General features: G+C 41.6%; 1 protein-coding gene and 1 long non-coding RNA gene across 5 annotated transcripts in view; one reads left to right on the plus strand and one right to left on the minus strand.

Moving 5' to 3' along the window:
- Positions 1-1,773: 1,773 nt before the first annotated feature.
- On the plus strand, positions 1,774-11,988 carry LOC138631047 (uncharacterized). Of its 2 annotated transcripts, none has more exons than XR_011311693.1 (4): positions 1,774-2,087; positions 8,094-8,193; positions 9,632-9,833; positions 11,865-11,988. It is a non-coding gene; the product is annotated as an uncharacterized lncRNA (long non-coding RNA). The 2 variants fall into 2 exon arrangements; XR_011311694.1 differs by lacking the exon at positions 1,774-2,087 and adding an exon at positions 2,192-2,280.
- apaf1 (apoptotic peptidase activating factor 1) overlaps positions 4,593-13,541 on the minus strand; it is a 43,195-nt gene continuing 34,246 nt past the window's right edge. For 2 of the 3 annotated variants that reach the window (XM_069715759.1, XM_069715761.1), the window contains one exon: positions 4,593-6,750. In XM_069715759.1, coding sequence (XP_069571860.1) covers positions 6,604-6,750 — 147 coding nt within the window. In that variant the 3' untranslated portion in view covers positions 4,593-6,603. Of the gene's footprint in view, positions 6,751-7,891; positions 8,131-13,541 lie in introns of those variants that run through there. The other variant, XM_069715760.1, reaches the window with a different exon arrangement.

The raw sequence follows: 13,541 nt of genomic DNA on the forward strand, positions 1-13,541 counted from the left end.
ATGTTGCATTTGTTTGTTTTGCATATTTTAATCCCTACTTGACAATATAGCAAAATAATTACATACATTATATTTTTTTTCATTGTTATTCCCTTTTCATGAATGTCCTGCATGCTTATCAACTATTTTATTAATTGCTTTTCCTTATACTTTCCTGGCTTTAACATTTTTGTCCAGGAATTAGATCAAAAATATCTTATTGCCGACCGCAATGTCCATTAATGTGCACCGTCCATGTTAAATAACTCTATGAATAAATTGTTAATTTAATTACCAATTTTTTTTATTTTTTTTATTTTTTAATGCACAAATTGCATTTTGAAATGAAATTGTTCATCTTTGTTGTTTTCCTCACAGGAACTGCAACAGTTGAAGCATTTTATTTTCTTCTCGACACGAGATGTCTCCAACTGTCCCACGACAGCTCTTTACATAACTCTGATGAGGAATTTAAAAAGAGCTCAGAATTGACGTCGCGGTTTGCATTTTTTTAAGTGCCGTTTTATCCCGCTCTCCCTAAGACGACATGCATGTTCTAAAAACATTAGGAACTGCATCTTGGGACTTTATAATCTGATCAGTGCACCATATGCATGTCCCCATCCAGACTGCCGCTCCACTCCGCCTTAAGAGGCTTTTAAAAACTGCCGCTGAACTTTAGGTGGCTTGCACTTTCCTCGCTGCCCTGAATCCCGCTCACGTTTACAAAACCTGATTAAACCCTAAAACGCGGCATGTGTGTGTGAGTGAGTGAGAGAGAGAGAGAGAGAGAGAGAGAGTGAGGGGTTTATCTGTTGGGAGCAGCACCTTATGTCATCCTAAAAGCTGCTCATGTGAAGGTTTGAATGCCCCCCCCCCCCCCGCCCCCACCTCCACCATACCACCCACCCACCCAAGATGGTTTGATTGTCTACCTCAAACGGACGTTGTATAACGTATCAAGCAAATGGCCGGTATGAATAAACACATCACCACCAGGCGGGTTGAAGTGCCTTTCAGCAACACGACGGAGCTTTTTCTCGGGGTAAGAGGAACCTAAATGTCTGCTTACGACACTCGCAGCAAACTGCTGGCTTCGCTGGGAGTGAGAACAGAAAGCACTTCTTTTGCCTGAGCGCGGCGGTCGTGTTAGGAACAGGGGTGGGGGGGGTGTTGTGGCTCTAACTAATATCACGATATTATAATCATTTTACTTTCAAGTGACATAAAGAAAATCAGCAGTTCTCACAGTCTGGAAGCTATAACTGAGGCGAGGCTGCTTGAAAAAAAAAATTTGAACAATTAATCAATTATCAAAATGTTTGCAGATAGATTCAGTAAAAGACATTTGCAGAGGAGCAATCGTCTTCTATAACGCCCGACATGTGAAGTGTTACCTGTAGTACTCGTAGTTTAGTGCCTTCACTGACACCTATCAGATTTACTCAAAAGTGTGAATGTTCACGTAGATTATGAAAGAAGACAATGAAACTAAAAGAAAAAAATCTGTTAATTACAGTCTTAATTCAATTCTCACAACAGGTAAAGTAACTCAAGTTTAGAATTACCGCACCTTTGAGAAACATTTTAAAAAAGGACAATACAGGAACCTGAATTTACACTAAATATATTTTGATGCTACGACAGAGTAGATCTCTGTCATTTCATCGACGCCCTCCTGATGAAGAAAAGGTGAGCCATCACCCCCGCCTCGTCGCCCTCTTTTCCCCGTGGCGGGTCAGTGCGGGTGCCGCTGGTCGAGGTGAGGCATGAGTGACCACAGCATCTGCTCTTTCTGGGCCTCGTTCCATTTCAATCTCCGCTCCACTCCTCAATCTCTGGCCGGTTTTCATAACAATAACTGCAACAACAAAAATTGCCGTTTCTCTGTCTACTCGTTACGTAGCCACGTCTGTGTTTCCCTCAATTAGACCAAACCATCTGGGCAGATGGGCGAGGGAAGGTGGAGCAGTCGAGGAGATACGGGAAGCGACCCAACGCGGAACGAGTTCTGGCTTTAAGCCCTCTGGCTTGAGGAGGGAAAGCAATAAAGGTGGCGCGCAGCTGAGCCAGCAGCTGACAGGAACAGGAACCAATGTTTGGCCAAGGTCAGTAAAAACAGAGCGCACACACACACACACACACACACACACACACACAACACACGTGGTGAGCGTGCAACAGCAAAACAGGGTCAAAAAAAACCCCAGGGGAACGCTACCGTGGCGACCCGGTACTCGAGGGGTGCCGGAGATCCAATGGTCAGAGAGCAGAGGGACGACACCCGAGTGTGTCTGTGCGGTAAGTTGAGCACGAGGGCTGGCATCTGAGAGAGCCGTGCAATCAGTGGAGCTGCTATTGTTGGCAGGCATCACACACACACACACACACACACACACACACACACACACACACACACACACACACAGTTGAGCTGAAGCTTGTGATTTTTTTTTTAAACTTCCCCCATTTAAATTCTCACTACTTATAAATATCTCCCCACATTTGAACAGATTTTAATGTTTTGTTTATGCATAAAATTGAAAAGTAGCCCACATGTTATGAATGCGACCCGAAAAACAATTAGTCAATAAGTGAATTAATAGAACATCCAATTTATTCGAGCAGTGAGACGTAATCAGTTTCTAAAACAGTTTTTTTTGGCCACATTCATTTCAATCTCGCACATGTAGTGAACTCCCACGAGCTGACGCTCAGACGTGCCTCGCACCTCCTTCCTCCGAGGACGTACGTGTGCGACTGTATTCGGGCTCCCCGTTGCCCACTTTTCCAAAGTGTGCACGCGTGTGTGTGTGTGTGTCGCCGTGTTTGGCTGCCAACCTGAAAAACTGCATGCACAATTACACGCTGCATGGCCACGAGCTTGAAAAATAGCAGTGAAAAATTAATGAGAGGAAAGGGGGGGGGAGGGCAATACGAAAGAGAACAGAGAGAGGAAGAAAACCAAAATGAAAGTCTTAGACAGCAGACGGAAAGCCGGAGGGGAGCTTTATTTCGTTTGAAACGGGACCTTTTTTTTTTTAAAGCTCCTGGGAGTCCACGTGCGACTGCAGACCTCTCACCGGGAAACTGGAACGCTTTAAATATCAGCCTGCGCCTCCAAACAGTCGCTGCTGCTAAAGCAGGCTAATTGGCCGTGTAGGCCTCTGAACTTTACATATTAAATGAACTTTTCGGAGGAGATGCTGTTATTCGGGGCACAATTTACACTCCAGATATTCAAAACCAATCCCCGATTTTTTTTTGGTTTTTTTTGCTCTCTCGCTGTGGACTCTTTGCATTTTCTTGGCGCTCGTTTCGTCAAAACAACGGTCCATTTTTTTACAATCAACAAGGGCTCGGTGTCCTTTGTCCGCCCTCATTTCTAAATCCATTAAAATCCAAATAAATCTGAAGCCACAAAGGGACACAAGGAACACAGCGAGACACTTCAGAGAGCGTGTAAACATTTTTGATCGCACTCGCGGGTGCCAGAGCTGAATTCATTTTTTAGACATTAAAAAGGCAAACAAAATTCAGGAGAAGGACAAAAAAAGCCTCACCCTCTGTTTTTTAAAGTCCCGGTCATGCCACAGTGAATTAGCACTTGCAGCGTGACAGACATCAGAGGCTGCGGAGAGGAAACCCTGGGCCTGCTGTAACCGAGAGGGGGAAAGTGGTGTCAGCAGTGTGGAGACACTCAAGACAGCCAGATAGCTGTAATTACTTCAGCAGCAGACAAAGATTAATTAAGCAAGAGAGAGAGGAGGATAAATGAGGTTAGCTCGCATTTCAACCAGACTTTAAAAACTTCACACCGTTTCCTGTGGAGACTCTTAAATGCACGTGGTAAAGAAGATGCATTCAAAAAATGAGAGGGAAAAAAAAAAAAGAAAGTCACAGGATTCAATATCGTCCCAGTTTACAATTTGAAAAAAAAAAAAAAAAAAACTAATTAGAGATGTTATTACAAGAATATAAACTCGGAGGGATAATGAGGTTCTTTAAAAGCGCACAAAGCCGGACAAAATTTTGCAGATTCGACTCAAATAGCTTAAACCTAATCCCACTTTTAAGGCTTTACGGAGGTATCGGATGTTTTATTTCAACTTTGGAAGGCAACGAGATCACAGCTGATTATCTGAACTTGGTAGAGCGGTCAACACCAGATGAGACCAGCAACAAGAAACCTGGAAGCATTTACATCACCCACTAAAGGACAGTTTATATAGCTTCAACATACCTTCTGGTATTTCATGTTTTTCTTGAAAAGAGGAGCTCAAACGGTACAAAACGCACTTTCTGCATTTGTTTTCAAATGTTTTATAATGATATCATCTCAGCTTCTTCATGCACAAATTCACTCACTGACATAACCAGTGAGGTTCTTTAAAAGTTAATTCAACAATTACACCAAAAGAACATTACTTGCCTTCTTTTTTTTTTTTTTTTTTTTTTACTACAACTACAAAAATTATATGAGGTGTAAGGTGTGATAGATATTGTGGTAATAAAACCACAAGAGAGGATGTTGATCATTTGAACACTGAGAAAGACGTGTAGGCCTCCTTTATTTTTATTTTTAAAGACATGTATCATGTAAAATCTGCATTAGGTTGATAAACATTTCCTTCAACCTAAAAATTTAACATTCTGTAGATTTACATATATCCTATGTATATGGTTTTCATTTTATATAACTTCTCACAGCTGTCGTACTCTAGAAGGCAAAATAAAAACAGTTTAACCTCACAGTATTTTCTGCATGACATATCAGGTCATCTCATTTTTAACTTTTATACTGTTCTTTGCCTTAAGTGCAAAAAGACGGGAAAAAAACAAATACATTCTCTGAATCCTGTTAAACAAGTTATTAAGCCATACTCTCATGCAAGTAATCTATCCTGACAACACCTACGATATTCTCTCCTTATTCTGGCTGTGAATATCTACTTTCAGGATGGGTGAGAAGGAGGGAGGACGTCTGCAAATATCTCTGATATATTCATAAACTGACAGGATTATCACCAAGAAGGAAAGAACCACTGTAAAGTCAAAACTTTACAGGCAACACAGTCAAGACACGACAACATTGCAGCGTTTGTTTATCTTCTATAAATTACACTCACATTGCAGCACACCGCATAACAGTATCAATACATCCTGAGCAGATATCAATACGTTCTCCAGGGACTTCCACAAGGGAAGGAAATCTGTTGATTGAATTTTAAAGCACCAATCGGGAAGAGTACAGTGTTAAAAAAAAAACTAAAAAAAACAGACATCAGCAGTGTTCAGAAATGTTGAAATGCAGCTTTACTTTTATTCATTTACTGCATTTTTGTGCAAACAACTCTTACTAGACCTGGAATCTATATCACTGTGAATAGGTTTGACAGATAACAGCATGTGAAGGGACTTTCTGTCACATACACTCAAAGTACAGAGCCGTTTTAAAACAGTCTGAACAAAGTCAAAGCTTCCCCAAAGATTGTAAATCCTTTTTCAAAAGTGCTGAGAACAGGAAATGGCTCAGTAGTAAGACAACGTTCAGGTAAAAATGGGTGTAAAAAGTGGTATGTAGAGTTGAAATGGATCGGTATAAAGTTTTTCAAAAAAGCAATTGCACCAAATGCACCAAAAGGGATTTTCATAGCATCAGCAAGTGGAAACTTGAAAGTACAAATAGTTCAGAAATACAAATAGCTTCCCATGCTTTTGGAGAAAAATCTGGATGCAATTTTTAACGTTTAAATTATTTAATCTTGGTATCCATTTTTAATGCTCATCAAAGTGCACCAAAATGTCCATTTTCTGCTGGTGGATTGAGAAGGTATAACTATACGCAGTACCGTACACAAAACCCCGCAGCATTCCCACTCAGACTACGAGGCTGCAGAGCAAAGAAAAAGCTTTGGAAGCGTCGCTGCTGAAGGCGAGCTTCAGACCAGACGGGAGATTTACCATCAAACATGGAGAAAGTCAAGAGTTCAGAAGGCACCACAGCACAGACGAGTCAAACGCACCTCGTGACTTCTAAACGGCTCAGCAGACGTGCAGGGTAGCTTATATTGATCACATACAGCGGAGTGGAACGTCTCTCACCTCTCATGCAGTAATGTTCAGCCCTAATAAAATATGGATTAACATTTATTATTCACATTTGATCCGCTGCGAGGATCGCATGTTTTCAGCCTGTTGATCCTCATCTCTTAATTAGCGATGATTGAAAGCGTGCTCGTCGATCCTGATCACATAAATGTCTTCGTTTTTTTTGTTGTTGTTTTTTTTTTATAAGATATTTGAATTTATTTATATTCTTTACTTTACTGTGTAAAAGAGGACGATTGAAGCGGGACGCTTGCGTGGTGCGTCGACACTCTCAGCATTTGATTGTCGCCGGAGACGGGTTTTTTTTGTATATATAAATGATTGTAAACTGTCGAGTCAGCGGGGTCATTTGAACTCCAGGTGTGTAATGGTCTACTTCAACCCTAAACGCAGTAAAGCACATTGCAGTCAAAATATGTAAACCGTGTATCTGAGAAATACGTCGTCGTTCTGGGATGCAAAAGCTTCCAGTTCAGCCTCGTTGCAAGCGTCCTCTTTCGGCCAGCGCTGTCGTCACGCCACCCTGCGGAGGAGGTAGAGGATGCCGATGTTGTCGATGGTGACGAAGGTGGAGAAGTCGGACGACACGTGGATCTTCTTCAAAGCGCTTCCCGTTGGGTGGAAGGTCTGCAGGGCTTCGCCTCGCTCCACGTCCCACCACTGGATACGAGACAAAGAAAGAGAAACGGTCGCTTTAAACAGACCTGACGCGGTTGTAGGATATCTGGACAGGAGGAAGAATGAAGAAGAGGACATCGTGTACAAATCCAGGGAGCTTACAGAGGGATGTTTCTTTGGAAAATGTGACAGATCATCTCTCAAATAATAATGAATCTGATACTGATCACCAAGAAATAGTTTGACATTTTGGGAGCGAGCTTTTCTCTTCCGGAGGGAGTTGGAGGACGAGATTGATTCCACCCGTCATCCCCTTCACTGCTGCATTACTGATAAAAATTTTTTTTTTAAAAATCAGACGCGTTCGAAACTCTCACTGCTTCTGGACCATCGGACACGCCGGCCTGCGCGACTTGACATACACATTTAAAAACTGAAAACATTTCTCTGCGACGAGTAAATCGTGGCAGAAGTCGTGCAGCGACTGAATCAGACCCTGAAACTACGACGGAATAAGTCTGACAGACTGGCAGCTTTATGATGGTTGCCCAGGAGACCATGCTAAATTTAATGGTATAATATTAACACGCGCACACACACACACACGCCAACACACACCAGAAGCTTTCCTGAGTGATTCTGTTTAATCTCGGTTTAAAGTTGACATTTCCCATTGAAGCATCGTCTCACTGGGATGAAACATCAAAGGCACATCCAGTCAATCAGTCGCAGCGTGTGCACGTTCAAACTGGACAATATCAGCAAAGATAATGACACATCAGAACAAGACATTGTTCTCCTTCCAGCTAAATAAAAGACGACATGCATCAAATCGTTAGGTTGAAGCTTTCGTAGAGTAGTATGTTTTTCTTTTTTATGAAGCTAGCTGCTCTGTGAGTGTGTGTGTGTGTGTGTGTGTGTGTGTGTGTGTGTGTGTGTGTGTGTGTGTGTGTGTGTGTGTGTGTGTGTGTGTGTGTGTGTGTGTGTGTGTGTGTGTGTGTGTGTGTGTGTGTGTTCAGAAAAGAAGGCCAAGTGCTCTGTCAGGCGGACAAGCTGACTGCAACAGACGAGGTGGCAGCAACAGATGTCTGGCTTGTAGGACACACACACACACACACACACACACACACACACACACACACACACACAGTTCATTAATCACACAAACCCTTCATCAACTTTAAAGGGAAGCTCATTTACATATTTCACAATATTTTAAAGTTTTCCTCTTCTTTTTTTTCCTCACAGATTGTCATGCTGTACCATCGATATACTGCAGTGTGTGTGTGTGTGTGTGTGTGTGTGTGTGTGTGTGTGTGTGTGTGTGTGTGTGTGTGTGGGGTACGTACACCAAAAAATGGCCCACTCCATTTGTGTTGCTGCAGGGGGTTGGCGCTACTTCCTGTGTTTGGACTTCCTCCACTGCAACCATCACTCACACGAAGCGTGTTGGTGAAGCGCCGGCAGACAGAACCACGTCAAATGGTACAAGAACTGTCATCTTCAAATTATACACTATTTTATAATCATAATAACACCGTCTGTTTTAAATTGTTTTGAGTCGTCCGTTTTGTTTGTTTGTTTGATGTCGTACGTTTTAGTAATGGATTGATTTACGTTGAAAAAATTGTGAATAAGCTAAATAAAAGGGACAAGTGGTGGGATTTTGGACTCTAAAAGACAAAAGAAGAGTCTACTTTGACCGAATGGGGCAAACAAAACTGGGGGATCTAAAAAAAAAAAAAAAAAAAAAAAAAAAAATCTGTATCTCATGGTCTTCTGGTTGATACGATTTTAAAACTGCATAAATGAATATTAAAGATGCTTCCACAAATACAGCATGAATAGTTTTTGCAGCTGACCTGCGGTTGGAGAGTTTGGTGGACTTCACTTCACAGTGCCGTTAACTCCTTTCCTTTCTTTCCCTTTCTAAAAATAACTCTCATTATTGTCACACCATTTGCTTCTTCAGTCCTGCTAATCGACTTGAAGCTCGGATTGATTTTCTCCCTTAATTCAGGTAACTCTCTGCTGGACTCCTGCTGGCAGCCCAACGCCTGGGCACACCAGTGTGAAACAATGAATGAATGAAATAACACGGGTCAGATCCAACAATAAAACCTTTTTCATTTTCTGTTTGAAAACACACAGTCATCAATAATTCACCGTGTGGAGTCACGGTTTCTCTCCTCACGCGCGTTCTTTACGAACCCTCCGACTATCCCCGAGAATAAGGAAAGGAAATTATTTTTACAATGCATGCCATCAAAAAAAATACTTGTAAATGAATGCAAGAAAACACGTGCATGCTACGGCTGCTTTACATAACGCCAAACAGTGTTTACGTATGCAGCATCATGATGAATCTGTGTGATGTTTACTTGAACATTAGAGCTACACTGTGTAATTACATTTTGCCTTGGAGGCTGAATGTGACCTGAGAGTGAACACGGCATGAAGTAGTTCATTCTATATTTACACGTGGTTCATAAATAGAAACACGCAGGCCAAACATGATAAATCGTTGTTTTACATGATATCCGACATCCTTTGTAGATAACGCCTGATGATAAGGCACCAATATGACATGCCAGCGTTGTGATGATTATGATCAGACCACAGACCGTTATGATACAACGCCAGCTGCAACTTTAACCTGACTTCACCACGATGTCGCTCCAACTGCTGACGGTCAAATTAACCGTTTAGTTGTAGTTTTTAGAACTAAAAGCCCGTTTTCATCTCATGTCTGAGCAAAGAACTTTTCAAGGTCAAACAATGACGCCAGCAGTACAGCCTTAGTTTTAAACACTAAATTAGTGCCTGAGAAATCACAACATCAAAAGGTTGTAACACACTCTTTTTGTACAGATGATTCATTATAGATCAAATCTGGATTGTTTTTTTTCTTTTCTTTTTTGAGGGATTAAGACGAGAAGTGTGACTGGATGGAAAAAGACAGATAAGATAAAGGTGGAATCGGTTCGATCGGTTGGAGAGATGAAACACGAACACACAGCAGACACCGGAGGAGGGAACGAGACGCTTGGTTAAAATGTAATTGCCTCTCAATGGAAGGAAAGATGGCTGCCGGCTGCCAAAGCGCTGACAGCTCAAACAAAGAGGTAATACTCAGATGGCTGCTGCACACACATTTATGTATATATCGAGGAGTAAACAGCCAAACAAACAGGCCGAAACAGACGAGGGAGAGAACAAGTAGAGTCGAAGAACAACAAGACTGAATCCCACAATAAACAACGGCAACAGACGAGTGATGAAACTCTGCGACGAAACAGAGAATGAGACGAGGAAAAACACTCCCGAGCTCCAACTGGTTATAAAAAAAGGATTAGCAGAGAAATGTAATGTATGGAGAACAGAGCCGGTGCAAGATAAATGTTTAAAAGAGTCGACTGGCTTGATGGAGGGAGATGGAGGCAGATGTGGGGACAGAAAGTGTGAAAATGATGTTAGTTTCAGAGCGAGACTGGATTTTACTATGAGGAGAAAAAAAAAAGGCCAGAAAAATACTATGTTGGAATCATTTGCACGGGAGGACGGTGACGACACCAGACTGGACGGCATGCATATTTATGAGGTTGTAGGAGAGTGAGGACAGTAAGTTTTTTTGTATTATTCGGGACAGAGAGAAAAAAAAAAAAAAAAGAGAAAGGCTGCACATGGGAGGAAAGTAAACGACAGAAGGTACACAAACAGAGAAGTGTGCACTGAAAAGGAAAACATGCAGATTAAAGACGTAAAGATGCTGCAAACAGTGAAATGTTGCACATTTATCATTACAACAACTACATAAAGGATTGTTCTCTCTTATGGGAATACACAGAGTGTGACACAGTGCCTATATCCTCAGAGCAGATGGCTGGTATCAACACCATCACTGTAGGACCACTGATTTATGGGTGAGCCAGTGAAAGTGCATAGATGCTATAGTATGTGAATATATTTGTGTTGCTGGGCATGTGGACTGTGTGCGTTTTGTGTGTGACCATATTGTTTGTTGTTTCTCTCTGCTGCACTTTTATCTCTCTGCTCTCCCCTCACCCCGCCCGGTCGAGGCGGATGGCCACCCACCTCTGAGTCTGGTTCCATCTTCCTGTTAAAAGAAAGTTTTTCCTTCCCACTGAAGCTCACGTAGGAACTGTTGAACCGTCGGTTTGTACCGTAAAATGTGACTTTACAAAGTTGGCCCGAGATTACTTATGTTGTGATTTGGTCATTGACTGTATATAAAAGCGGGTGTAGTTTCTAGGTCTGAAAAATGAGGCCACTGAGAGTGCGTTAAGCTGCAATACCACCGAGGCCACTAGACTCCCATTCAACTTCTCTCATGAAATACGAACTCAAGGCCTCATAATGGCTGTTCACAAACCAATGGGTGACCCATATTTGACCAAATATGATGTCACATCTCGTGACACATGTCAAAATCCACTCTGGGGAAGCTGTGTGAGTGCGAGTAACCGAAACAACAGAGGAACACCAGATCTGCTCCAACAGGGCCTCACCATTAGCTGCGGTGAGGCTAAATAGGTCTGCTTATTCAGGCTACCTGAGGGAGCGTCAGCATCGCTTACATAACAGAAAAACCTGTGCGTTCTTGTCAGGGCCGGAGCCATGCTTATGTGTGAGCGAGCGCACAGTTGGGTCTTTCAGAAGGGAGTAATTTATCTTCCTCTTATATAAATAGCTCCAATGCAGAGTCCGGTGGGGGAAAAGGGACAGTTTCTGAGCTTTGTGAGGAAAAAAAAAAATCATAAATACTCTTCAGAATGAGTGGAGGGGGATTAAAGAAAGAGGGGACACCAGCTGGAGTAGATTTGAGGAGATTTTTGTAAGGCTACTTCCATTCAATAAATAAAAGTGTGTGTGTGTGTGTGTGTGTGTGTGTGTGTGTGTGTGTGTGTGTGTGTGTGTGTGTGTGTGTGTGTGTGTGTGTGTGTGTGTGTGTGTGTGTGTGTGTGTGTGTGTGTGTGTGTGTGTGTGACCAAGTCAAGAGTCTCGCGAAGCGGGACACGGTGTGACTCTGAATTATTCATCCAAGGTACCGTCCAGTGAAATATTGATGCTCAGAAAATCCTCTAGTCATCTCTCCCTCACACACTTTGTTCTTTCACTTTCTTTCTCACCGGCAGTTCCTCCAGCAACTCTTTGTTCATCACAGATAAGAGCAGGGAGACGGAGAAATGAAAATGAATATGGATTGTGATGAGCAGGAAGACGGAAGCTGAAGAGTATAAGAGATATTATGTCCTTGTATTAAACAGATTTTTGTTTTCCTCTTTTCATCTGTGCTGTCTCATTGTTGTTTCTCTCACACATCTCTATTTTTTGGCAAAAAAAAGATACATAACAAAAATAACAATATAATATTTATATATTAAATATATATATGTATATATATATATATATATATATATATAACTGGGAAAGAACATGAAAAAAAAAGAGACAGAAATATAAAATATATATATGCGAGAAACACAGATGGAAATAATAAGAGGAAGGAACGTTCAGAGTAGAATATACACTTTCTGTTTAGCCCAAATCAGGGAGAGCTATAAAAAAATAACATTTTAAAACTGGGTGACGATAAAGAAAAGCTTCTCCGAGTAGCGAGTGTGATTTCGGTTCAAATGCAATCTGCACCGCTGTGGTACAAAAATCGCATGATGTCATTGAAAGCAAAAACAATGCAACAGAAAAAACATCTCACTGATTACTGGTGCATTTTTCTCATTACTGTTATTAAAAAGGGCTGCTCATTGCGTCTTTTACTTTTTAAAACATACAGGTGTTTAATAGATTATCGTCCATTTTTCCCACCAATACTTGAAAGAAAAGTTGAAATCCACTTATTCTCTTTCCTGCTGAGAGTTCGACGGGATGATCGACACCACGATTGTATCTGGAGGGTAAAATCTTTTAGCTACAACCTGCAGGTGGGTACCTTTGCTTAGCACAAACACTGGAAACAGAGGCAACTAAATCTGCCAACTGGAACCTCTCACGCTCACTAATTTGTCTAATCTGTCCTTTTACTTGCGCTGTGAAAATAATGACATTGCATCTGCTGGTTGCCGGGCAACTGAGCTGCCTTTGTGGATTGGAAGATGTGAAAAAGATCCCAAAACTCTGCACGCACCCCAATCGACACGTGTCCGGCGAGACAATAATCTGTAAAGGCTACAAAACTTCACCAGTGCTCATCATTATATAAATTTATCATCAAAACTTAATGACTTTTCAACATGTCCATTTTGTGTTTTGTTTTGCTTGAAGATGAATCGTGAGCGAGGCAGAACTGCTGAGAGTAAAGGTGCAGAAATAAAACTCCTAAATGTGTCATTTTGATGACTGGGAAGGAGTTTAATCACTTTAAGGGACTTAAAGTTGAATTTGGAAGTAAATATGAACAATATGAGCTCCTATTTTAAGATGCATGTATTTGTAAAATTGCTTTAAATTCATGAAATTCAAGCGTGTTTGTAGATAAGAAGAGCCATATGTGAACGCCATAACTTATTCCCACTTATTTATGCACATTTGTAAATCTGGCATACATTTGGCCCAAACTTTTGAGACGCATTTTTCTTTGACTATTTTCTGGCGACAGCAGTAAGCGGCCGAACTAGATGCAAATGCACCGCAGATCAGAACAACAGTGAGCGGCCACACAAGTAGGAAAGACGAGAGACAAACGGAGTTTTGAGGGAGTTGGTGAGCATCAGAGCATTTTGCAAAGCACGGCAGTTTCTCGCTCTCTTCGTCTCGGTGCGATTCAAGCGCACACACAAAAGCCCCTTCTTCTC

This window comes from Brachyistius frenatus, unplaced genomic scaffold (genome assembly GCF_029030835.1).
Source record: "Brachyistius frenatus isolate BFR_SWC_R1_liver_20210118 unplaced genomic scaffold, ASM2903083v1 Contig_148, whole genome shotgun sequence".
Lineage (NCBI taxonomy): Eukaryota > Metazoa > Chordata > Actinopteri > Embiotocidae > Brachyistius > Brachyistius frenatus.